Source organism: the organism of the source record quoted next, unplaced genomic scaffold (genome assembly GCF_019419815.1).
Source record: "Pyrus x bretschneideri cultivar Hongxiangsu unplaced genomic scaffold, Pyrus_bretschneideri_v1 Contig125, whole genome shotgun sequence".
Classification (NCBI taxonomy): Eukaryota; Viridiplantae; Streptophyta; class Magnoliopsida; order Rosales; family Rosaceae; genus Pyrus; species Pyrus x bretschneideri.
The window spans coordinates 87,702-113,395 of record NW_025999419.1 but is presented as its reverse complement, the minus strand read 5'-3'; the positions used below and the strand labels follow the sequence as shown (position 1 = coordinate 113,395).

The following is a 25,694-nucleotide window of genomic DNA, read 5'->3' as shown; positions in this document are numbered from 1 at the left end:
TGGGCATAAAGCCGTTGGAAACAAGTGGGTTTTAAAAATCAAACGCAAGGAGAATGATGTCCTTATAAACTCGTCGGGTGCATGGATCTTTAGTTTTTATGCTAACCTTGATCGAAGTGAGATTCTATGTGCTAAAGTTTGGGGGTGCTTTTATTAGGATGCAATTTGTGTAGAACAATAGAATTAGAAAAATTACGATGGAATAAAATTCTACGCTTGCAATACAACTGATTTTAAATGCAAAAGTGCATCTTCAAGAAGTTGGGTAATGAATACCATGCTCTTATGCATCAAAATTGAACTTATAAAATTCGTTATATTTACTGTGAAAAGAATTCGGTTGCTATTACAGATATAACTGAAGTCCTATGAGCTATGACCTCGTGATGCTTTATTGTGACTTGGAAGTTTCTACGGTAGGTGCATGTATGCCATACATTATTCATTCAACGGTCAGATGCGAAGAGAGAATAATATCTGACCGTTGGATGGGGAAGCCAGTCTCCAGTGGCTGAATTACCAAACAGAGCCGCTCGCATTTTTGCATTCCCAAATCGAAAGAGAAGCTCTAAAACCCAATAGCTGCTGGCTGGGTAAGGCTCTGTAAACCCCTTTTGCTCTGGAGGACGAAACCATGGCGATGCAGAGATTATTCTCCAAGCTTCGCTCTTTCTCTGTGCACTCAGCCCAAACTCTCCCATCATCTCTCTCTTCTCCTTCATTGCTTCGGTCTTGCCTTCCGCTGCTTCACCAGCCTCTCCCTTTCGCATCAATTGATAACAGATGGATAGTCAGGTCCCTTTTCAGTGCCCATTCACCGACCCAACCTTCACTGGCTGTCACTGCTCTTCGCTCCTCGCCATTCCCTTTCTCGGTAAGTTGGGTTTTTTTTTTCAATGGGTGGTCTTGCCTGTTTTGTTACTGAGAAGATGCCTGAGAAAGATATATTCGTGTTCTTGAATCATTAGGAAATGAAGAAAATTTTGCAGCAAATACCGGACTTAGTTGGGGGTTTTATTTGATTTTGGTCTGTTTTGTAATCGATCAAGGGGCAATGTGAATTGGGGGTTTAGATATGGTATTGTTATGTGCATTGATGTGCAATTATATACTAGTGTTTTGAAGAGAAGTAGTGTGGTGTTTGTGCATGTTAAGATGGTTCAAGTGCGGCATGTTTCGTCAAGGGAGCGTAAGAAGAGGAGAAAGCCGATGACTCCAGTCACATCCAAGTTAAAGAAAACCAAATTGAAGTCTTACTCGTAGGTTTATGTTTTCTCCAACATCATATTATGTAATTTGTTTTCTCATTTTGGAAATGTAATTACAGTTTTGGGTAATAAGTGGTTTTGAAATTTCATGATCAGGTCGTACAAGTCCCGGTTTAGGACAATGAATGATGGGACTATTCGGCGGTGGAGGGCGGGCAAGCGGCACAATGCCCATTCGAAGGTGTGCTTTGCATTTTGATTATTCAAAGCTTGGGTTTCGTATGTACCATTGGTCAATTCTCATCTAGCAAGTAGTAAATTTCAGTGATGTTTCAAAGTCTAATGAATGAATGCTTTACTACATGCGGGATGGTTAATTTTGGTACACATACAGTACACACAACTACACAAGAAAATTTCATTGGTGATATTTTCTTTTTGGGGCCAAACTTCTTGTCTAATTTAAATTAACTTTTAATTCTCTGGAAATAGTTTGGTGATGCATGTATTGGTGCAACTTGTACGGGCTCTGCCTGAACTCCATGAAGCCAATCCAAACTTTCTGCCCATATGGACAAGTTAAAAAAAAGCTCAGGTTGAGTTTGAGTTGAGAAAATACGAACCTGATAAATTTTGAGTTGAACACAAAATTAACCACCCAACTTCTAACCTTGAATTCCAATTGCTGTGTTAACACGAATTACTGATAAACTATACATAGCCTTTTGAACAGTATCTTAGCTAATGAAGGGCTGTATTGTTGTCGTTCCTTCAATTTAAATAGTAACAAAAACACCTTCATTTTCGAGGAGGGAGATTTGAATGGATAGTGAATCAGTGATAAACTTTTTGTGAGAAGGGACGACGGAAGGAAAGAAGGATCACTTAATAATGGAATGAGTTGGCTTGAGTTTAGGAAAAAGGAGCTTTAAGGGTATGAAACATTGTAAGGAAGTGAAGTTTTTCTTGGGATGTGGTTGTGGAAGTTCCAGACATAGTCAAATTCCCTTTGGGGGAAGGGCTGCATGAGAATGTCTGGAATCCCAAGATCGCAGCTAGTGGGTCAAGTCGATGCTTGTGAACTAATATTTCTAAATTGATTGTTGGTTGTCATTTTGAGGTGAGGAATGGGGATAGGGTAAGATTTTTGGAAGAGAGTCGGGTATGGGTATCAGATTTACGTGCCCCATATCATTGTCTTTATAGATTGACCCGCTATCTTATTATCCCATTGCTATAAGTCTTCTTTATCTCTTTGTCTGCATTTTTGGCTTCCATGTAATTTCAGTGAGAAGGAAGTGAAAGATTTCCTGTCTTTGCTGTCAGATCTAGAATCTGTCTTGCTTGTCTCAAGTGGAGCCAATTCGCAAACCTAGCACCAGTTTCTCTCCATCATTCGGGGTCCTTGTGTCCTTTTCATCTAAACCACCCAAATCACAGCCAGTACCAAACAGCCCCACATAACTTTGAGCTTCTTATTCATCCACACCATTTTATGGTCGTAGAGAAAGGAAAAAGTGAACACTTGCGATGATGTAACTTATTCATCTCCCTGAACAGCTAATTTTGTGTAACCATAGGTAGATTTACTCATATCCGATTTACTATGAATAAATTGATACTAGCAAATTGCATGGCCTAGATTTTTATTCATTTTTTTAAATGGCATACATATTAGAAATTGTGGCCCAGTGTCATGGCACCTTTTGCACATGGTTAGAGCATTCCAGAGACTAATTCTTGGGCTTCAATAGAGGATAATTTTATTATAGTGAGGTTACGTCTGCTATATTAGTGAGTAATGAGTATGTAATTTCATATCTTGGTTTTACAGCTATTTGTATCTTTCTTCTCATTGGCATGTATTTCAATCATTTAATGCTCCATTGCCCTCTTGTGTGTCTTTTATGGACAAGGCTGTTTAGGGAGACCATTTTGAATTGGGCAATATTTGAATCTTGTGTTGAATTACTTTGTGAGAAGCCCAAGTCTTGGAGGAAAGAAAAGGGGCATGATGTTGGATATGTGGTGTTCTGAAAATATTTTGAGTTGTTTGGATGTAGAGAATTCGGAGATTGTTCAAGGTGCTAACGGGGAGGATGAGTTTATTTCTGCTCATCCTTTCAGTTCTTAGGGTGCTTTTGTTAATTAGTTTTGTTTGCATTGGGGTGCTGATGTTAATTAATTTTGTCTACATTTCAGTTGCTTACTAATTGGGCTAGTGATTAGATCACGTTCTGGATAGTGTGTGCCTTGATTTTATGCACTTATTGAACCTGGTGAGGTAGTATTTTCTTCATGTTAGGTAATCCTTTGTTGAAACTTGGATAAGATAACTGTGTCTTGTTAGTGCTTCGGCTGTTATTCTTTCTTTGAGGCTAATGCACTATTGAAAGGACTGGTTTAGCTTTTTCATCATGTCAAATAATAGTCTGCTGCAAATTTTAAGTATAAAGGTTTTACCTGTCTCCTGCCTTTCCACTTTAGGTTGTCTTCTTATAATACGCTAGATATCTTGCCAAATATCTTTAATTGTTAATTTTATCTGCAATTACAATCATAGACATTTACAATTATAAGCTCCTTTTTAAAGTTTTAGGTATTAAACTTGCATATTATGCTGATAGAATGTAAAAAATACAAAATAGGGTTATTTATCGCAATGCCTCTCGAAATATCACTCGTGTCTCACTTTGCCCCTCAAAGTTTAATTGCGTGTGAAGTTACCTCAATCTTTCTTTACTTTTCCATCTCCATTGCTGACGTGGCAGTATGGCACCATGTGACAATAATGGTGATTTCCTCCTTATAAACGTTTTGCTTTTGTTGAGACCACATAGTGATGTAGGGCAGACTAGTGAGCATCTGTAATCAGAAAATAAACAAAGAAGAACCAATTGCCGTCTCTCCCCTTATTGGTCTATTATGTGTAAGATGAATGAAGAGAATGTTGATCATCTATTTGGTTGCTGGCCAGTAGCTCTAATTTGTGACATTCATTCTTCAAGGAGGCAGGGGTGAGTTGTGTAATCCCAGAAGGGTGCGACAAGTTTCTTAGTGAAAGATACTGGGTTCGGCAAAGGAAAAAAGGCTAGGCTTTTGTAGAATGGTTCTTATATGGATGATCTGGATGGAGAGGAATAGGAGGATATTTAATGGTAAATAAGTGGGTGGGGTAGAAGAGCTTTGGGAAAGGGTGAGGTTTTGGTCTTCGCTTTAGGCTTTGGTATTCACTTTCGTCACTCTTACTTTCATAGCTTTTATTTATGTGGCTGTTGTAGGTCTTGTTAATTTCTGTATGCTATGTTAAGACAAGGGACTTTCAATGTCCCGAAGAACTTCAGGCTTTGTTCTTAAAGATGCACTACAAGAAGTGAAATACTCTACACTACAAATGCACTACAAAGACTCTAAACAAATGATTTCAAAATGACACCTCTTCTTAAATGTATTGCATCTAGTCATTTTCAAATTCCTTCCACATAATTTTTTTAGCACATTCCTAGCTACTTTAGCCTAGGTTCCATGGAACTTCAAAGTCCCTCATCCAAACACACCCTTACTGTATCTGGATTCGATGGATTTCTTGTTCACTGGTTGCAATTTTTGTTTTTAATTATTTTCCAAAGGAAGAAAAAAAAAAGTTGTATAGAAGATGACGGCATTAGAGTCAAGGAAAATAGCATGAAAAGAGCAATCACTAAACTCAGGAAACTGAAGCAAACTCTTGTGAAAAGTTCCACCAATAAAAATCCTTCTATTGCTTTCCAGCCAAACCACCACAACAATTTGTGAAACAGCATGCCACTAGCACCAAACCCCTTTCCTCCCTTCAAAAAACTTTTAACTTTTCACATAAGTGGCTGGAATTGACAAACTTGCTTTTTTCTAGTGAACATTATCCACGAAATATGCAACTGGACAATGAAACATTAAAATGGTTCAAAATTCTGTGTTACTTCTACACTAGGTTAATACCTGTAAGTTGGAGATGCAATAACGCAAGCGAATACCTTTACCTTAGGTTGCACTTTAGCCTCCCGAATTGCTGGAGAGGGACCAAAGGGACAAGGACAAGAATCATCCAATAATCGCCTTGAGAAGGATTTGGAATAAAAAACTCGCGATGGCTTCAACTTGCAATATAGGTGGTCAATCATCTTGGTTTCTCATTTCATATGTCCATATAGATACATGCACTATTTGTGAGCACATGTGTGTTTTTATGTGTTGGGTGTGTCCCAAAACATTAGATAGGTGTTGTCATATTGCTTATTCACAGTTCAGGTTCCTGCAAAGTTTTCGACAGATAATGAAAAGAGAGTTGTTTGAATGACTGCTTCAGTTACATTATATACTCTACTGAAACCTAAGTCATGACATCACATGCGGAACAAGTGAATTCTTTTTTTCACTATTTTTGTTCCTTAGAGTGGTACTCAGCAAGTTTGAAGTTCAATTACCTACTGAAAATTCCCTTTCAACCAGTTTTCATTTGCCGACCAGCACCCTTAGTTTATATCTATCTATAAGTATCCCGCATATGACCTTTACAAGCCCTTAAAAATGGAACCTTTCCTCTCCCTAGCCGTTTCCGGTTAAGAAGATGTGAAAGCGCCTCTCTCTATATAAGATCGTACAGCAACACTATTTGCACAGCTTTGTACAGCAAAAGGACACTCTTATCCTGAGTTGTGATTTCTAAATGAAATTGATAAAAAGTTGTTACATTAGCTGGTATCTCGTAGCCTGCGATGTTTCTAAAATGACGGATTTATGAGCACTGAAGGGTACAAGATTTTTAAAGATTCGAGTAAAATAATGTCTTGTAAGCAAAAGATTGGCCCCCATTAGTTTGAGAAAGTATAGAAAAAGGAGTTATCTTGGTGTGTCGATTGTTGATTATATACTAGTTATTTCTTTAATTTTGTGGGGCATTCTTCTTTGTATATGTTTGTTTCTGGTGAAACAAATCCAGATGAATTGGCATTGGCGTCATTAGGATCACAGTTCTCTTTCTTTTCCCCCTATCTTATTTGTGGATTATGTTTATTTTGGTCATCAATATGTCGATTAGCTCCTCTGTCTGGGAAGCAACATGAACATGTATGCATGCTTGTCCATTGCCCTATTAGTGCAGCTAAATATCTTATTGGTGCCTTAACCTGCTCGACCAGACTTCAAATCCATTTATTGCAAATGTACCTTTTTTTCTCTCATTATAATGGTGCATTCATGATTTTTTATAATTTTTTTGGTCTGAGGTGCATTCATGATTTACGAATGGTTTTTAGTAGACTAGAAGTCTAGATGTACCAATTTGTTCCTGAAATTAATGAAATTTTATATCTTATGCAGTCGAAGATATCTAAGCGTAGACTCAGAGTGCCTGCCCTTGTCCATCCTGCTTATGCTACAGTGATGAAGAAGCTCAATTTTTGCGGTTAAAAGTTTGAGTCCTCTGGTAGGTGCTGCCAGTCTCTTTCTATAGTTTCTGTTTCCGGTTCCTTTGAACAAGCAGTGCTCAGTAGCTAGATGGTTATTTGAGGCTATACCTGTTAGCTGATGAGAACAATCTGCTATAATTGTCTTTTTAAACTTGTATTCCGTGGACAACTGCTTGGTGAGGAATTTTTTACGAGCGTTTTTGCAATACTGGAATGTATCAGAGAGAAATAACAATTTTTTCGATGCGACTCAAGCTTCAAGTATTGGTATAGATTATCCGTTTTGAAGCGTTTGGACAATAATTTTCCTTTCATTTGTTATCTCTTGCAACACTTGTACTAGAAAATTGCAGCATTTGTGTTTTGTGACCTTGTGCAGCACTTTGTAGTCGACGCTTTTCCCAGACTTAAATTTATCATTGAAATGGAGTTGGTCGGTCGCAAACAGAATGCTGAAAGTACGACATGAATGAAAATTGAAAGAAAATGAATTCCGCACACTTTTTTATATACTGCACACTTAAATGGCACGCAAAAGTTGAAAATGGTGTAGAAAAACAATATATGACGAGGTACTTCATTATTTTCTTGTAACTACGTCTGGTGCTGCCAATTTAGTGTACAGCTGCCGGTCCGCTAACAGGCGAGCCTCCTCGCTTGCTGTCGTGCCTCACATGGCCGGCAGCTTTGGCTCCTCCAGAATCGCTGATATTCCCGGCAGCTTTAAAGGATGAGAAGACGGAGGAGCATAATGAGTCGGCCGCGGCGGCATGGTAGAGCGAGAGCCAAGAGAGACTCCTCTTCAGGCTCGGAATGTTGGATTTTTGGATTGCCAGTGAAGCAGCAGATCATTAGGCCGAGGTGGCGGGTGTGGCAGGCGGTGGCAATGAGGTTGGCACAAACTATGGCGGCAATGTATGGTAGGAAGAACCATATGTTTCTGAAAAAACTGGCTGGAAGGCAGAAGATGGAACCGATGGCGGTGGCGGCTGTGGCGATGAGGGGTTGCTTGTAGCCATGGTCAAGGATGATTGAGGTACTTATTGGTCTCTCTTTCTACGTTCATCTACCCATCTAAAGATCTAAAGGGTGTGGTGAAATTCGCACATTGTCTACGATAGTTAAACGGGTCAAGTATGGTAGCAACCATGCCGTTTACGGCTCTAATTAATATTAAATATTAAAAATATAAAGAGTTTTTGCGCAATTACCACCTGACCTTGTAAGCATGTGCAATATTGCCATTAAAATTTTAATTTTTCCAACTAGACTGTCTTAAAAGTTAGAATCTATCACTTACGTTACTTTTCATCATTTTTGTCATTAAAACATGTCGGGATATTTTCATCAATTCACTTAATGGGGCTGACTAGAATCAAATTGACCACAAAGTAATACTGCCTCAGTCAATATAGCTCCAAATATGGGGTTTGTACATCCCCACTCCGGCAATTCCGTACATAAGAGTATGAAAACTTAATATTTGAATACTACCTTAATCACACACCCACTTGCTGACTTACAAAATTTCTTTTTTGAAATTTTATTGTAAATGAAAGACTAAATTTTTGCATAATTTTCACTTCAATTCTTCAACAACCCTTGTCAAAATCTAATTCGAAATTAACTTTTTCCCTACTCTTCATGACCTTACTCTAACACTGCTAAAAATTCTTTTTGCCTTCGCATAAATTGATTCTAGGGAGCCCTGGAAAGTGAATTAACAAAAATATCCCTCCATGCGAGTCACATGCATGCTTTAACAAAAAAATAGGTAAAAAATAACTTAAGGAATAGATTCCAACCGTTAACAAAGTTCGTGCAAAGTCTCCAAAATACAAATAATTTATTTTGTAAAATATGAGTGGGTATACCACTATGTGTTGTTTGTGCGCCTCCATTGCCTCGTGAAATGTGTCATGCGAGAAAGAGGACATATATTTTTGCCGTGCCCCTCTTCTTTGGAGTCATCGGAAGAACGACATTCCTTCCCACCGTTTCCTTCTTTACGTTTCAATAATTTCCACTTATTTCACCATTTGCCCAAAAATTCCCCAGAAAAAAAAAAAAAAAAAATGTGGGCGCCCCCAAAACCCAACTCCGATTCCAAATCGGAATCGAAATCCAGAAACTCGAAATCCGAATCGGAATCGATGGCATTGTCGGTGTTCGTGGAAAATGTGGCTTGTGAGGAGGAAGCAGTGCCACTGAACTCGCACGACCACGACGACCCACGACTACCGCGCAAGATTCAGCAGCGGCGGCCCGAGTGCGTGAGAAGGTCGCCGAGACTGTCGCCGTTGCCAGCGGCGCAGAAGGAGGAGGTCGTCAAGGATACTTCGGCAAATGCAGCTTCCAGGAAGATCGACGACGCCAAGAGTGCGAGTGTGAGAAGGTCTCCCAGATTTACGTCATCCGTCCTGGAAGAAGCTGAGAGTAGCAAGATTAAGACTCCGTCAGTTCAGGTGCTTGCGTCATTACTCACCGTTTACTATCTTTAATTTTCTTTTAATTCTTAATTATTTAAGTATTATTTAAGTTTTTTTTAATCCTTAAATTTCATATTTTTTACATATTTTAGTTTTTCTCGTTAAAATTAAATTCTGCATGTTTCTTTTTCTTTTTTCTTGAGAAATTGTGTATTAATCAGATGCTTCTCAGCCGTCGGATCATCGAATCTTAAGAATCGTGCGGGTGGTGAGTTTTGACTTTTGTCCAAAAGGGATTAGATGCTTGTTTCAACTTTCATTTATTACACCCCCACGCTTATTGGCGCCACGGACTTTCAACCATTCAGGACCCACTTTAGTTGAAATGGCATTTGTACCCTTTAAAGCTTTTAAAAGTAATTAGAATCAATTTCTTCATGAACGTATTCCACAGATTTTATTTTCATTTTTAGAAAATCCCTATTAGAAACATTAATTTACATCTAAAATAATTCTTTGATTCTTTGAATGTTAAACGAAAATCAAATATTTGTTATTTAAAAAAAAGGAATATTTTTTTTGACAAATTACAAAAGTGTTAAAACAATCAAACAGAAAAATTAAATCAAATCCAGAACAAAAATTTAAAAATATTACAAATAAAAAGAATATATTTTTAGTTCAGATGTTTTATGTATCTATTCTCTTTTTTTTTTGTAAACTTTTTATGTATCTATTCTTTGTTTTGGATTTCAGTCAGTAGTTTTTTTTTTTACTTTTAAGGTAAATAGAAATAGATGGTTTTTTTGTGTCCAATATAGTTTTTTACGTGTGTGTCTCGGGTTCGAAACTCGTCCCCTAAACTATTGTAATAGTTTCGAACTCTTGTCTGTAATTAGTAAAAGTATAAAAAAGTTTTTTTTTTTTTTTTTTTTTTTTTTTTTTTTTTTTTTTTGGGGAAATGAGTAGAATTTAAAAAAAAAATAAAATAAAATAAATGTCACTTTTAGTGATTGACGGCCATGAGTTCCGTTTTTATGAAACATGAGGGTCTGATTGGAGAAGGGCCATGCTAAAGAATCAGAGAATTTGGGAACTATGGAAAGGTAATCAGATCAACTAGCTCCCCCCTTAGTTTATATGATTCCTGACTTTAGGTATTTGATTATGAATTTCAAAGGTGAAACTCACGCTTTTTTAATTTCATGTGTTAGTAAACGCCCGGGAAAGTTAAGAAGTCCAATGATTCCAATACACATTTAAATATTGCGTGATCCTTGAACCGTCAGGGAAATACGATTGGCCTGTTAATGCCAACATAAGTACAACATTGTGGCATTATACTCCAGAATCAAAACGGTCAAATTCATTAAGCATAAACCTTGTTTGAAGTTAGGTCTCCTTGCTATGTATAGCAGCCATAAATTTGGCAAGAGTTGTAACATTTTCATGATGCTCCCTTTCCACATTTTACACAATCTTGATACATGATTTAATACATTGCAAACCTTTTTGAGCACTCCCCAACGCTTATTGTTCAAAATTTTAGTTCCGAAAGAAAAATAGAATAATTTTATGAGCAAGCTAATAATATTTCATGGTAGGCAATTTTGAGGCCTCCCCGTCCCTATGAGAATGTTGTGGTCTGATTGCCATCTCTCTGAAATCTTGACACTTTCGTTTTCCTCATGATAGTTTAACATTTCCCATGAAGCTCTTGTTTGTTTGTTTCATTTTTTGGTGATGGTTCCCAATATGTCATAATTGTATTTGGTATGTCAGTTGTCTTATGTCTCGTTAACCATTTATGTCAGTTTACACATTCTAATTTCAAGAATGGATTATTGGCTTATGCAGCATAAAACGTACAAGGGTGGAAGCATGGGATCAGAGTGAGTCATAAGTTTTCAAACATGTTAGCTGCGGGGCATTCACATTCATCATATGATTCATATGTCAATTTTGTTGACTTCTGCATGTTCGCTTGTTGCAGGGATGATGAACGGAGAGATACAGTATCAAATGTAGTGAACTTAGCAGAGAAGTCTATCAGGAGATCTCCAAGGTTGATGAATCAGTCTGCAGTGGAAAGCTGCTGCCTGAAAGTTTTTTTGCAAGAGAGATCTCTAAGAAAATTTGAATCCCCTGAAAAAGGCTGCCTCAAGGCTCTGTCATTAAATACTTCTAATGTTGAAACATCATCAAGACACACAGAAGTTGAGCATCCATCTCTTTCATGGCACGGAGATAGTGATAAGAGACCTACACCCTTGAGGAGGTCTTCAAGGTTAATGTCATCTCCTGAAAACAATTTTGATGGTGAAAAGTTGGATGAAAAGCAGATAAGAAGATCTCCTAGGTTTTCCCCTTGTTTGGACGCGGCTAAGGAAACTTCCAATCTAAATGGATTGTCTGATTCGAAAGATGGGTTTTGTTCCAAGAAGATAATGATCTCATTTGGAAAATCTGATTCAAAATTTTTTAACGAGACACACTTGAGTCAATCCCGAAGAAGAACCAGATCGATGTTTGAGGCTGAAAGAAGAGAATCAGAATGTGCTTTGATTGAATTGCCCGAGACCAAGAAAAGGAAAACCTTAGATTCATCAAAGAACAAGCAAAACAAACAAGAGAGCATCAAAAGTGCTTCGTTCATTGGAGATCCAATACCTGATGTTGAAGCTCAAGAAAGATGGGGTTGGCGGTATCGAATGAAGGTAATAAATCAACTTAACGATTTATTCATTTGCATGTCGTTCTTCTCCTTTAAGTTCAGACTCTTACTTGAACTTCAATATGCAATCAGAGTCACATTATACATATCAAAGCTTGAAATTGTTGAGGCATAAGGGGAAGCGTTGGAAGTACAGCTATGTGTGGCGTAAGCCTTTTAAGACTTATGAGGCACACCATAATATTTAACCATTATATTTAATCAACAACAAAAATGTCATTCATGCTTAAAACTGAACTAAAACAAATATAATTCAACAAGAATATCATCATTAATGCTTAATAATAATAAAGAGATATAATTCAAGTTCACAAACTCCACAAACTTGAATAAAAATTCACAATGGACTGGGGTGCCATTTTTTGCTCACTCAACAACAGATAGATGATCTACACTTTCCCCTTTCATCTTAACCACGATGCACTAGCTAGGAGGAAGTGACCATCAGTTCTTTCTGTAGCAGATCACACGTATTCCCCCTCTAATCTTCACCATAATCCGAACAGTTGCTTCCCAAATAGCCTCAGATGGATCAAAGCCTGACAAGGTGTAAACTATTTGTTTTCATATTCTAACACCTTCTAAAAAAAAAACTCCAATTTAAAATGATTAACGTTGACACAGCATAAAAAGTTCTCCATATGTTTTTCTCTTATTGTCGGTGGGAAACTAAAGCAGCAAAAGATGTTTTTTTTTTTTTTTTTTTTTTTTTGAGAAGAAATAATAACAATTTATTAATATAAAAACAAGAATTACAAAATAGTGGATAAGAAATCCACCATGTAGCAAAGCTAACTAAAACCTCTCAAATAGATCTGATTAAAAGTAACATAACCTCAACCAAAATCATTTTACGGCTGTTAACATATTCCAAACTATATAAGAAAGAGAATAATCCTTGAACTCATTCGAAACTGATGCCCAGAGGGCTGCCCAGTATCTTACTCGACCCCATAGTTCTGCTACCCCCACTCCATTATAATCCTCAAGAACTCTTCTGTTACGCTCCAACCAAATGTTCCAGAAAACTGCCAACACCAAACAGCCCCACAAAGCTTTAGCTTTCCTTTCCTTTCCTAAAGCCTCAAAATTGGTGCTTAGAAGCTCGAAACAACCCTTTGGAATGACCCAACTAACTCTAACTTCCTGAACCAATTTCCACCACAACTGTATTGAGTAAGAACAATGGAGAAAAATATGATTTACACAAACTGCACCAATGGGGAGAATTACAAATAAAAGGCCTTCGCCTTTGAACTTGATCACACAAGAACTTTGAACTTTGGAGGAGCTTTTGACTTTCAAATCTGAGAAAAGGGTGGAAAATGTTGCACAGTTCCATTGTTGCTCAAGAAAGAGCTATAGGATTTGCAAGTGAACAACCCTGATAAGTCTAGTTTCCACCTTCTGTTATCCGCTCTTGATTGAATCAAACGAACATTTTCCACCTTCTGTAATAACCTAGCCGCCTCTTCTATCTCCAACTCATTCAAATTTCTTCTGAAATCAAAATTCCAGCTTAAAGAATGAAGAGAAAAATCCACAAAACTTGAAATGCTCTGGTTGTGCATTCTCGATAACAAGAATAATCTAGGATATTGCTCTTTCAATGGTCCACCTTCCAACCAACCATCCTCCCTAAACCTCACCCTCTCCCAGTTGCCCACCTCAAACTTGCAGAACTCTAGGAACGATTGAAGACCAGACGAAATATCTTTCCAAGAGCTACGACTTGAAACACGCAGCGAAGGATTTGCATCCCACCCATTATCCTGCAACCCGTACTTGCTTCTTATCACCTTGTGCCAGAGAGAATTTGATTCCTTTGAGAATCTCCACAAAGATGCATATTTAGCCACTCAACCTCTTGTAGTGAAGGCCTCATCTGCACTTATGTTCAGATTTTATAAGCATGTAAATAAATACATGATATCCATGATAAATATGTATATAAATAAGTGCACTTTATGTGTATGTAAATGAGTGCACGTGTATTAATGTCTATCCATGCAATTTTTATTTCATTTATATTGGTAGAATAATTTTTGCTCTTGACTATTAAACTTGTATTTGTGAAACCATCTGGTGATTTGAATAGATTACACTCTGTTGTAGGGTTTCTTTAGTTTTTAGTTAAAAACCACCACAGTATCGTGTTTAATATGATTTAGTTCTGGTTGTGCCTGTGTTGGAGTTTTGCAGAGTCAAAGATCTAAAAGACAAAGCTTGAAGCTAAAGTGAGTAATATATAGTTCATAAAGTATCTCTTTGAGGGTTTGGTTATAGTTTTCTTCAGAGCTTCATGTACAGAGCACATTGTCTTGACTGGTGAGGTGGTAGAAACATGTAGTGGCATATGTTCCATATAACCTTGTTACCAAACATTGTTTTTCTTAAAAGTAGAAAATGTCTTTTGTCATAGACTTACTCCCACCGTTCTCTTTTGTCTTGCCAACTACATGTTAAATCTCTTAGATCAACGCATCTGCTTCTCTGGTGACCACATAATTTTTATTTTTAATCTTATCCCATATGTTCTCAAAGCACTAGATTCACCCACGACCTGGATGGAAATGAATGTGGAGTGAAAGATGCCTCTTCTTTTGAATTGGAAAATAGATTCACCCACGACATGTTTGCTCACAGTTTTACACAGAACATGTTATTGGACCCCCTCACTAGTTAAGAACTTCGGCATTGTGCTCCCGATAACGAGAAGCTGATCCTTTTTCATCTATTGTGGTTATGCTTTTTATGTATACATGGTTGTAGTGAAGATGAAGAAGATGAGATAATTTTGGATGTTGAATGTCACTTTTCTCAAGCTAAAATTGGCGATTGCATCTTCGATCTTGGAGATTGTGCTTACATAGAGGTAATTTCTCTTTTGCCCTACTGATCATGGGTTTTTTTTTTTTTTTAAACCAATTACAGATTGCTTCCACATACTCTACTTGCGTAGATGCCTCTTAATCTGGATTCTGGAGTTATAGGTGTATTGAATATTGATACATAGTCTCATTTTGGAAGGTTTGTTGGATGTATGATGTATGGAAAACATCAAATAGGACCTTAACTCTTCAGAGTAGTGTTAGTTACAGACTTATAGTTTGTTTGGACCTATCCTGGAGAGCTCATGCATGGTATTATGTAGTTTTAGTTGCTTTCCGACGAGCATTTGAAATAAATGTTAAGTTAAGTTTTACAGGGTGATGAAGGACAAAAGCATGTGGGAAGGATCATAGAATTTTTCAAGACAGCTGATGGAGAAAAATATTTCAGAGTCCAGTGGTTTTATAAAGTTGAAGATACGGTGAGTTTCTGAAATTGTTGAGTACGGACCCATGGTAAGGTATATCCCACTAACCATTCTTTGGTTTTTCTATTTGTTTCTCAGGTTATCAAAGAAGCAGGGACTTCTCATGACAAGAGGCGTTTATTCTATTCTACTGTAATGAACGATAATTTGATAGATTGCATTATTTCAAAAGTCAATGTTACACATATATCCCCTAAGGTATTATTAAATCTTGAATTCCACTGTTTAAAAATTGACTTCCGTTAATGATTTTTTGTATCTTGCCATTTTGCCAAACACATGCTGTATATTATCTTAGTGAAGTACTAATCTTTTGACTTTTTCAGGTAGGGTTAAAAGTCAACTCCATTTCGCCGTCTGACTTCTACTATGACATGGAATACTGTGTGGACTATTCCACATTTCGCTCCTTCATCTCTGGTTAGTGGATCATACTGTGCCAATGATAGGTTTATGTATTGGGTCCTATTTTTTTTTGCGCATGATTTAATTAGATTGGCTTTGCTCAATAGTTGGAATAGACTTGATATGATACTTTCAATACGATGCAATGTTTGGTGTGGTGTACCATAAGATTGGATTATACTACTTATCCAGCCCAAAAAAATGAGGGAGGGGGTAGGGCAACTACTAATTAGAAAGTTTTAGAAACATGTACATGCTTTGTTTAGTGCAATGAATGTGCATTGTCATGCTTTAAACCTATTGATCAGATTTGGAAGGAAAAAGTCTCCTAAGATACAAATTCTTTTATATTTATTGGGTAAAGGGAAAGTTAACCCTCAGTGCTGCATTCTTTCTGAGGCTGGTGAAGAAAGTGCAGATTGCATTTCACTTCATTCTCCCTTTACGTAACAGCTCATGCAAGTTGGGTGATTCCCTAAATTTTTTTGCCACTAGCTATGTTTGGGGAAGAACTCCTCGGGCTTCAGGGTGCTGGAAGTTTTTTGGTCATACGGTTGGTGCCAATCAAAAAGAATTTTGGGGATTGTTCACCTCAATTGTAATTTTTGGACGTATGTATTAAAAATTTAAAATTCATTTATCATTTATTATAAAATTTATTAAATAATCTTGAATGACTTATTAAAGAAACTATATCTAATGGGTTACGGAAATAGTCTGGTAGTCCTTGTATTTCCTATATAGAAAACGTTTTGTTTGTATTTCTACTAAGTGGCCCTCCAAGATCTACCCAAAGGGAAAAATGTAGGCAAAAAAATTAAACTTTATACTGAAACGTCAATTCCCAAGATTTGACAGTTCATCGTTGTCTATTTTTACTTCAGATAATTCTGTGAAGAGCCACAACATGCCATCATGCAATTCAATCGAAGCAGTTGGTACACTGTCAACTTCAAACTTACTGGAGAATATGCCCAGCTCTGAAACTTACAAAGCAGAATTGGCCCTCTTAGATCTTTTTTGTGGATGTGGTGGAATGTCAACTGGATTGAGCTTTGGTGCTAAACTTTCCTCTGTTAATCTTGTCACGGTATTCAACTATATAAATATTTTTATATAGTCCCTTAAACATGTTGTCATGAATAGCTAATCTTACTTTTTAATTTTTTTTTTCTTTTTTTTCTTTTTTTTTTGTAGAAATGGGCCCTTGACAGTGATAAATCTGCCTGTGAAAGCTTGAAGTTAAATCATCCAGAAACGCAAGTGAGATATCTTATCCGTTTCTAGGTAATAGCCAATTTACCCTACAATGACATTACAGAATAATTCTATGCTTTTTTTTTTTGTAGGTCAGGAATGAAACTGCTGAGGATTTTCTACAACTGTTGAAGGAATGGGAAAAGTTATGCAGAAGGCATAAGGCCAACGATGTCGAAAGAACTCATCCATTAAGATCAAAGACCTCAAGTGTACCAAAGAATGGTAATGAGGTTGGTACCGGTGAATATGAAGTTTCGAGGATTGTTGATGTCTGCTTTGGCGATCCTAATAAGACAGGCAAGCATGGAGTGAACTTTAAGGTAAAACAAAAACGCTTCTAAGATGTCTGATGACAATATCTACAATGTCATTGAGTGATGCAAAAGATTTTGTGCACTCATAGCATATCATCATATCCTCTGGTTATTATTGAAATTCCTGAAGCATAAAACAAAGTGGTTTAGCTACTGTTTTGTTACTGCTACTTACAAAACTTGTGTATTACTATGTAAGGCAATCTATGTGTGAGTTGGGTCAAAAAACCTTACATGATTTCTTACATTAGGTACAGAGGATTGTAGTGTTAAATCCGCTTTTAGTTTAGGTGTTAAATCCGCTTTTAGTTTAGGAGTTCCCGCTTTTTCATAGTTGTTACTGTTATTTTTGTGCAATTCGACTGTGAATTCCTCATTCACTCTTAATATTATCTCATTTCTGTACAAAATTATTTATCATAATAAATATTTAATCGTATTGCTTTTCTAGGTGCATTGGAAAGGTTATGGTAGCAGTGAAGAGACATGGGAACCAATTGAAGGCTTAAGGTATACCACTTCTTATGATATGATTATGAATATGTATTTCCGCATCAGCACTAATTTTTTTTGTATCTTCTCAGTAACTGCCAAGAATGTATACAGGATTTTGTAAGAAATGGGAGGAAAGTGAAAATTTTACCACTTCCAGTAAGTAGTAACTGATTGAACAAGCTAAAGTGGGACCATATATATTGATCTTGTGTTGCGCTATCCGAATCCTAAATAGATATGTACAATTTCAGGGAGATGTTGATGTAATATGCGGGGGCCCTCCTTGCCAAGGAATTAGTGGCTATAATCGCTATAGAAATGTTGTTTCTCCATTGGATGATGAGAGGAATCATCAAATTGTAGTCTTCATGGATATTGTAAACTTCTTGAAGCCAAAGTTTGTGCTGATGGAAAATGTTGTTGACATTTTGAGATTTGACAAAGCTTCTCTGGGAAGATATGCACTTAGTCGTTTGGTGCATATGAAGTACCAAGCGAGGCTGGGAATACTTGCTGCTGGTTGTTATGGCCTGCCACAATTTCGGTTGCGTGTTTTCTTGTGGGGTGCTCATGCTTGTGAGGTGATCTCTTTTTGTTTCATTGTTTTAATAAATGTTCAAGAGTAACACGAAAAATACAATGGGCATTCCATGAATCTGGCCTGAAATTTCTTTTATGTGATAGCTAGATACTCGTTGATTAATATTCAGTTTAGGTTTCCCAAAATAAAATTATGGTTATTGTGTTTCTTTTCAATATGTATAGGGGCCATATAACTGTTTTCATCATCAAACATTAGAAAAAGAACAAGAAACAGAAGATATATCTTTAGTATATCTGAGTCACACACATATACATGCACAGACAAAGCTAAAAGGCATGCCCAATGCATAAAATCCATAACTAGACTTATGAAACATAATTCAAGCTCACTCAAATTCTCGCGTTACTGATTAATAATGCATTCATTCATTTTGGAAGGCCAAAAGAGCCTGACGTATTTTCCCCTCTTTTTTTATCTTCGCAGAATCTGCCACAGTTTCCTCTTCCAACACATGATGTCATAATGAGATACTGGCCTCCACCAGAGTTCGAGGTACTTCTAAGCAAACCTTAAACTTTCAGTTCTATTTTTCTTTACCAATTAAATTGTTTGCTTTCATGTGCAGCGGAACACTGTTGCTTACGATGAAGAACAACCTCGTGAATTATTAGAAAAAGCTCTTGTTCTTCGTGATGCCATCTCGGATCTTCCTTCTGTAAGTTCATTATCTTTGAAGCTTAGCTCTTCTCTTACAATTCAACAAATTTCTGTTTGTGTTTAAATTTATAGGTCTCAAACGATGAAAAAAGAGAAGAAATGCCATTCCAAAAGCCTCCTGAAACAGATTTCCAAAGATATATAAGGTCAACACAGCATGGTAATATCACTATTTTCAGAACTTGTTGTATGCAGTTAATGTTTAACATCATCAGCATATACCAAATTTGTTCTTGGCCCTTAGAGCCCCCGTTACTATGCTTTTGGTAAACTTCTAAGGTTGATGTGGCTTAGCTCCTCTGTCATGATATGTGTTAAATTCCAAGTATTTCAAATGAGAAAGTGTGTTCTTACCTTTGCCCCTACTATCCACATTTGAAAGATAATGATGTCAAATGCTTGACACCTGTGTTTAACATATAGAAACTTTTGTATAGTAGAATGGCAAATCTAACTGATAAATCATACTGACTAGCAACATTAAATTTTTTGTTTTTGTTATTTTGGTTTGGGTGGCAGGCTATTCATATGATCTGTTCTACGTCCATCTACACATATTTAAATGATTTCCATTTTAACTTTCATTTACGCTGGTTGTGTAGAGATGATGGGATCCGCGTTTGATGGCACTACGAAAGCAAAAGTTTCACTTTATGACCATCGGACTTACCACTTATACGAAGATGATTACTTACGAGTTTGTCAGATTCCAAAAAGAAAGGTTACACACACACACACACACACACACACACACTCTACATAGCATGGATAAGTTTAACTTCACGTTTCTGTCATTCAAATTTTGTTAACTTTGTAACCGTCTGTTGTTTCTAACTTATAGCTATTTTCAGGGAGCAAATTTCCGGGATCTACCTGGTGTTGTTGTAGGAAGTGACAATGTGGCTCGGAGAGAGTCAACTGAAAAGCATTCTCTGTTGCCATCTGGAAGGCCATTAGTGAGTGTTGATACTCTTTAAGTTTTGTTACTTAGATGTTAATAAGAAACAAAATAATATAGCTATGTACGAAAGTATAAATTATAGTGAGAATTTAGGTCCTCTTAAAGGGCTGAATGGAACTGAAAGGACACAAAACTGCTCACAGGAACCTCCGTAGGTTGAAATAAAGACTGTTACTGAAACTGATGTATTTTTTGCAATGTTAATATGTGTTTAAGTAAAATGAAAATTGGCTAGTGTGTAACCAGTGTTTTTTCCTTCTAGGTACCAGACTATTGCTTTACTTATGAACAAGGAAAATCGAAAAGGTTCTCTTTTTTTTTTTGTTAGCCGTCTAATGTGTTCTACCATTTACTGCTATTCTATTTCCTCACATTTTTTCTGATTTTTTTAAATTTAATTATATTTTTAGACCGTTTGCGAGGTTATGGTGGGATGAGACAGTGCCCACTGTGCTTACTTTCCCAAGTTGTCACAACCAGGTTTAACCATCCTCTCTAGTCTAGTTCTTTATGGCATTTCATCTTTTGAATATTGTAGTAACCCTATAGCCTTCTGTAGGTAGTATTACATCCGGAGCAGGACCGAATTCTCACTGTACGTGAATCTGCAAGATTGCAAGGCTTTCCTGATTATTATAGGTTCTGTGGGACAGTTAAAGAGAGGTATGGTCCTTCAATTCTTCTTCTGAACGTGATGTTGAATATTTGACTCCTTTTGCAAGTTTATTCAATAAATGATGAATTGTTTATGATTCGTGTCTGGTTTGTTGATCCGTATTTTAATATGGAAAACACTCATCTCCACTGTAACGAACCATTTCTCCTTCCAAACGATCACAGTTTGACACGGTTGCATAAACTTTTCATTTTGTGCTTTGAATGAGTTATTTCTGCAGGATCTGACTGAGGAAGAAAATGAAAGAGAAAACTGAAATATTTCTATAAGATGAGTTATCGTTGATTGTCTTATTTCTTTGTGCAGGTATTGTCAGATTGGAAACGCAGTTCCAGTTTCGGTTGCACGAGCTTTAGGATATGCGTTGGGATTGGCAGTTCGAAAACTCAGCGGAAATGATCCACTCATGACTCTCCCCAATAAGTTTTCTCATTCAAACTTCTTCCAATTCACAAAAAAGTTGCCTCTCGAGACCGAAGAGTAATGATTCTCTCCCTCACCGGTAATTCAACTTGAAAGTCTTTGTATATAGGATCTATATGCATATCCCTGGTGGGGATTCATAAGATTTAACCATTTTTTCAACCAGACTGTCCAATTCTTTCCCCTTTTTTGCACTTGCCCTGTCGTGTTGGACGGTCGATTCTGTCAAAATCTAATCCCAACTGGTGTTTTATTTCGCGCTCCTTGTTGTATTGACTAATTCTCAGACTTGTAACTGGTTCATTATTTTCATTCAGTGAATGTTTATCTTCAAGTGTTAGGTGCGTCGCTCGTGCATTTTTTAATCCGAAAGGCATGAGTGTGTAATAATGATTTTATATGTGTTCTTATTTCATTTGCTACATGATTTTTGCGTTTACAGTTACATTTTCCAATTAATCAAATTTTGCTAGTGGAAAACTGTCTTTTGGAACTTGGCTCATCTTACAAACATGTTTGACATTCTCATGGGATAGAGCTTCTTCGTCTTTAATGTAATGATAAATTAAGAATGTATGGTTTGTTTACACGTGATTGGACTGGAATTTATAGCCTACGAAATTAAGATATGTTGAAGGAAGAAATATAAAATTACGATCGCCTAGAGGATAGAAGAGGGATTACTCTTGAAGAAAATTCATTCAATCCAATCCTGTTTAAAATGGTAGGATTAGAAGGGATGAATTTCCTTCATAGCTAACCCTTTTCTCGTCTCCTCCAAATGAAAAACCATTCCACAGTTCCACTTTCATTATGCCTTGAAATTTGAGGGTTCTCCATTTTAATCCAATCATCTATACCAACATTCACCATTATTTCCTTTGTTGGAACAACTCGTTAATATGAAGACTCGAAAGTTGGAGAAGGATACATTACCACAATGGCACCTCATGTCAAAGAAACAAAATTTTGCATATATTTTTGTTCACATATCTTTATTTTATTAACACAAAACGCTATTTATTAGTACATCCATATCAGATAAGTTGTCCATCCAAAACCAACCTTAATTATTTATTTTTAAAACACGCAAAGCTCCGAGTTCCCCACCGGCAGGAGGCAGTGCCTTCTCAAAAATGACACAACCATATGAATGCACCATTCTTTTTCTTAAAAATAATATGTCAACCAAATCTAAGAGGAAGAAGGGGGATGGATGGACAGAGACAGCTTTTCACGGACATAAATCAATGGCCTCCAGCAGGGACCCACCCTACCGGAAGGCACTGATAATATTCTCGCAGTTCCGTCGCATGCGGAGATTTCGTAACGTGTCCTTCTCTGCACATGCAACCCTTATTAGAAACCATGACTTGCCGTCGAATCAGCCAGCCCGCCAGCCAAACCTTTTATTATTAAGGGAATTATCTGCTTCCTCTTCAGATTCGTGTCCCAACTTTTCTCTGCGATACAAATATACAATACAATTAACGGTTTGGATCATGCCGTATTACATTACTAACTAGTTAGTCATTATTATAAAAATGCACTGCCAAGACGTGATTAGTCGCGTATTAAGTAGGTACATACTTAGTTGGTGTTTGAGCGCTCTTATAGTTTAATCTTAACCAGATTACAAAATCTAAACTCGACGAATGCAAAAGCGGAGTATATTGCTCTGACAAACTTAGTTAAACAAGCTATACAGTTCTACATTAGATTACAAACATATGCTGTTTGGATAAATAAGTATAAATAAACCACTTGAAAACAACGCATTCTTGTTTTTGCTACAGTTTCTATGTTCCTTCTTTTTCTTACTGCTTCTGCTTTCTGTCTTTCTTTCCACTCCGATCAGTCTCTCTCAGGAGCTAATTTCTGCGTTTTTTGAGAATCACTTGGCGGAAAAGCAAAAGCAGCTGCAACAAGCTAGAAGAATTAATCTGAATAATTGATGGAGAGGAATATTTATGTTAGTTCTGAAGGGGAAGGGAAATGTGGATATGAGAATGGGGTGATGATGGTGAAAGACCCCAAACCAAGGTTGAGGTGGACGCCGGATCTTCACGACAGATTTATTGATGCTGTAACTAAACTCGGTGGCCCTGACAGTATGTGTCTTTTTTTACTTTCTTAAGGATGAATTTCTGTCTTTCAACGACTTGTTTCTTTTACTTCTTGTACTCCAATGAACTCTTTGGGATTTTTGAGCCTGGTATTTGATTGAATTTTGGGTAGGAACCATTTGAATGAACAGGGCATGTTATCATGTTTAGACGATATACACATTTGAATTTCGAGCAATACTTTATCTGGCGTACTTTTCATCTCAATTCACAATTTGAGAATATAACATGTTAAACTGTTTGACAAGACAAAATACGAGTAACATCATAAATCGTGCATAATGTTTATGATCATGGTGAAACTTTGAATGCGTATTAGATTTTGTCACTACTTTGTTCTTTATCAGTTTAATCCCTTCAAATTTTAAACACTTAAGCCGCTAATAATGTTACATGATAACTTCTAACTAGGTTGATATTTTATGAATCGAATACCACAACTGAATCGAAAATTATCAAAACGAAACCTAAAGTATTGAAATGGAAATTACCAAACTAAAAATTACCGAACTTTTCAATCCAATTTTGGTAAGCAAAACTTAGAAAGGGAGACAACTCATGGTAAGCCATGATTATCCACTCATTCCGGGCCCGAAGAGGCTATAGTGAATTTCACTAGTTGCTTTCTATTTCAAATTTCAACTTGAAATTAAACTTATTTATTATGTCATTTAAATTTTGAAGTTACATAAAATTTGGTACTTGAATTCAAACACTCGAACTCACGTAAAAATTACATCAAAATTTGGCACTCAAAGTCACTTAAATATGGGATTCAATTGGGAGAGCCAAAAAAATCCAGTCTAATAAACAAAGCCCTATCCAATTTTTCGGTTTACCAAACCGAAACCAGCCTTACTTCTAATTCTCTAATTAATCCAGTTAGTTTAATCTGTTTTCAGAAGCAACTCCAAAGTGTGTCTTGAGGGTCATGGGATTGAAGGGATTAAATTTGTAACATCTGAAAAGCCATTTGCAGGTATTTTCTTTGATTATTCTTTCCTTGTTTTATTTTGTTCACTTTAACACTTAGTTTCATTCACTCTCATTTTGCTAAACTCGTCGATTCACAGAAGTATAGGCTTGGACAGCTTGCTGGGAAACACAACTCCGTCGAAGAACAAAGCCGAGAGAGTAAAGGTGAGCGGAATACGAACTACTGGAAACAAATTAGATTCCTTGCTCAAATTATTACAAGTAACTGACTCGAAAAATTCATAATCTACTAATGCCTTTGTATTTTAAAATTCTAGGGGATTCATATGTACGTTTCAGTAATCTTCATTCCGCAAGTTCTACCATCAAATCATCAGGAGTTGGGAATACCGAACAAGGGTACGTGAAACCAGCACTTATCGGTTCCGCTTTGATTACAGCTTGGTTTACCAGTACTTAACTGCTATTAAAATTGATTCCTGTTTATGTATTTCGTCTAGCCCTCCTCTAGAGGTGCTCTGAATACTGTTGTTGCCATCCATGTCTTTCGTATTACTCCTAATATTTATTTGCTTTTTTCTTTGTTCTTTTACAGTTTATTTGTTTAAAGTTCAACCATTCACAAAAGATGCTTAAGCTATTTAATGCTCACATATTTTCTGTTTCCATTGTTTCACCATTAGGCCTATTTTTATTTTTGCACCTCTCTCTCAAAATGGCATTGTTTTTAAGATTATTCTACTTACTCTCCATACGAGCACCTGGATACTAATTAACAGCAATATGCTTGAAGTACAAAACAGATCGCAAGAGCAGCTTGAGGTAAGTTACTTTGCTATCCTTTACCTAAACCCGAACTTAGTGGCCAACTAATATTCTTTCACTTGTGAGGATGTGAAAGGCAAAATCCTACATCGGAGGTTTAATAAACCTTGCAATGACTTCTAAGGAGGGTAACTTCTCATTTCTAATTAGTTTGAGGATAGAACCCCAACATTCCTAGGGCCCATCTTCTAATCATTTCCGCTACTTTTTAAAATAGGCACAAAAGAAGATGCAAATGAGAATTGAAGCTCAAAGGAAGTACTTGCAAACCATATTGAAGGGGCAAAAGGGCCTCACCCACGACTTAAAAGGGCCCGATAATATAGAAGCAACAAGAGTCCAATTAACGGATTTCAATTTGGCTTTATGAAACTTTATGGAGAATATGAGCGAACAAGATCGAGGAGGAAACACAACAGAGATGATGAATGATGCTTTTAAGAACAGTGGATCAACTTTTCAGATTTATGAACAGGGAACAAGAGAAGAGAATAAGGATACAAAGCTTAAGGTTGAGGGGGGTTCCACATATTTTGACTTAAATAGTAAAGGAAGCTATGATTATGTTGGTTCAAATGGATGTGAATTCGAACTAAGATGCATTGGTTTACAAGATACTACAACACTTTGATGACAAGGACTTAAAGCCATCTCCAACGAAATGTTGGGCAGAGGGTTTGTTTTAGTCATCTGATCCTCCAAGATATTAATATTTTAATGAATAATACATGGTCATATTTGCCTCCATCTCCAACCGAAGGCCAAAGGGCTATAGGGCCAAACATAATTTATTATTTAAATTTAAAAACGACAACAACTTAAATTTAAAAACAACAACTTATGTTTAAAAACAACAAATTAAATTTAAAAACTAC

General features: G+C 36.7%; 2 protein-coding genes and 1 pseudogene across 5 annotated transcripts; all 3 read left to right on the top strand.

Annotated features, from left to right (window-relative positions):
- Positions 1 to 725: 725 nt before the first annotated feature.
- Positions 726 to 6,943, top strand: LOC108868328 (50S ribosomal protein L35). Its single transcript, XM_018651225.2, has 4 exons — positions 726 to 874; positions 1,156 to 1,259; positions 1,365 to 1,449; positions 6,567 to 6,943. Exons 2-4 carry the CDS (start codon positions 1,156 to 1,158, stop codon positions 6,654 to 6,656), a joined length of 279 nt encoding a protein of 92 aa, XP_018506741.2. The 5' UTR covers positions 726 to 874; the 3' UTR covers positions 6,657 to 6,943.
- Positions 6,944 to 8,493: 1,550 nt separating this feature from the next.
- On the top strand, positions 8,494 to 21,426 carry LOC103962530 (DNA (cytosine-5)-methyltransferase CMT2). 4 transcript variants are annotated; one of them, XM_048578568.1, is made up of 23 exons: positions 8,494 to 9,120; positions 10,942 to 10,976; positions 11,078 to 11,801; positions 14,021 to 14,055; positions 14,591 to 14,693; positions 15,027 to 15,131; positions 15,216 to 15,335; positions 15,464 to 15,557; positions 16,427 to 16,632; positions 16,740 to 16,805; positions 16,892 to 17,122; positions 17,568 to 17,626; positions 17,701 to 17,767; positions 17,863 to 18,192; positions 18,639 to 18,707; positions 18,781 to 18,870; positions 18,945 to 19,032; positions 19,475 to 19,593; positions 19,724 to 19,828; positions 20,096 to 20,139; positions 20,244 to 20,313; positions 20,393 to 20,496; positions 20,816 to 21,426. In XM_048578568.1, exons 1-23 carry the CDS (start codon positions 8,575 to 8,577, stop codon positions 20,991 to 20,993), a joined length of 3,588 nt encoding a protein of 1,195 aa, XP_048434525.1. In that variant the 5' UTR covers positions 8,494 to 8,574; the 3' UTR covers positions 20,994 to 21,426. The 4 variants fall into 4 exon arrangements, with proteins under 4 accessions (XP_048434525.1, XP_048434527.1, XP_048434526.1 ...); XM_048578569.1 differs by lacking the exon at positions 8,494 to 9,120 and adding an exon at positions 10,034 to 10,190; XM_048578570.1 differs by lacking the exon at positions 10,942 to 10,976 and having other exon boundaries at positions 8,984 to 9,120.
- Positions 21,427 to 22,605: 1,179 nt separating this feature from the next.
- Positions 22,606 to 25,606, top strand: LOC125474641 (annotated as a pseudogene).
- Positions 25,607 to 25,694: the final 88 nt, after the last annotated feature.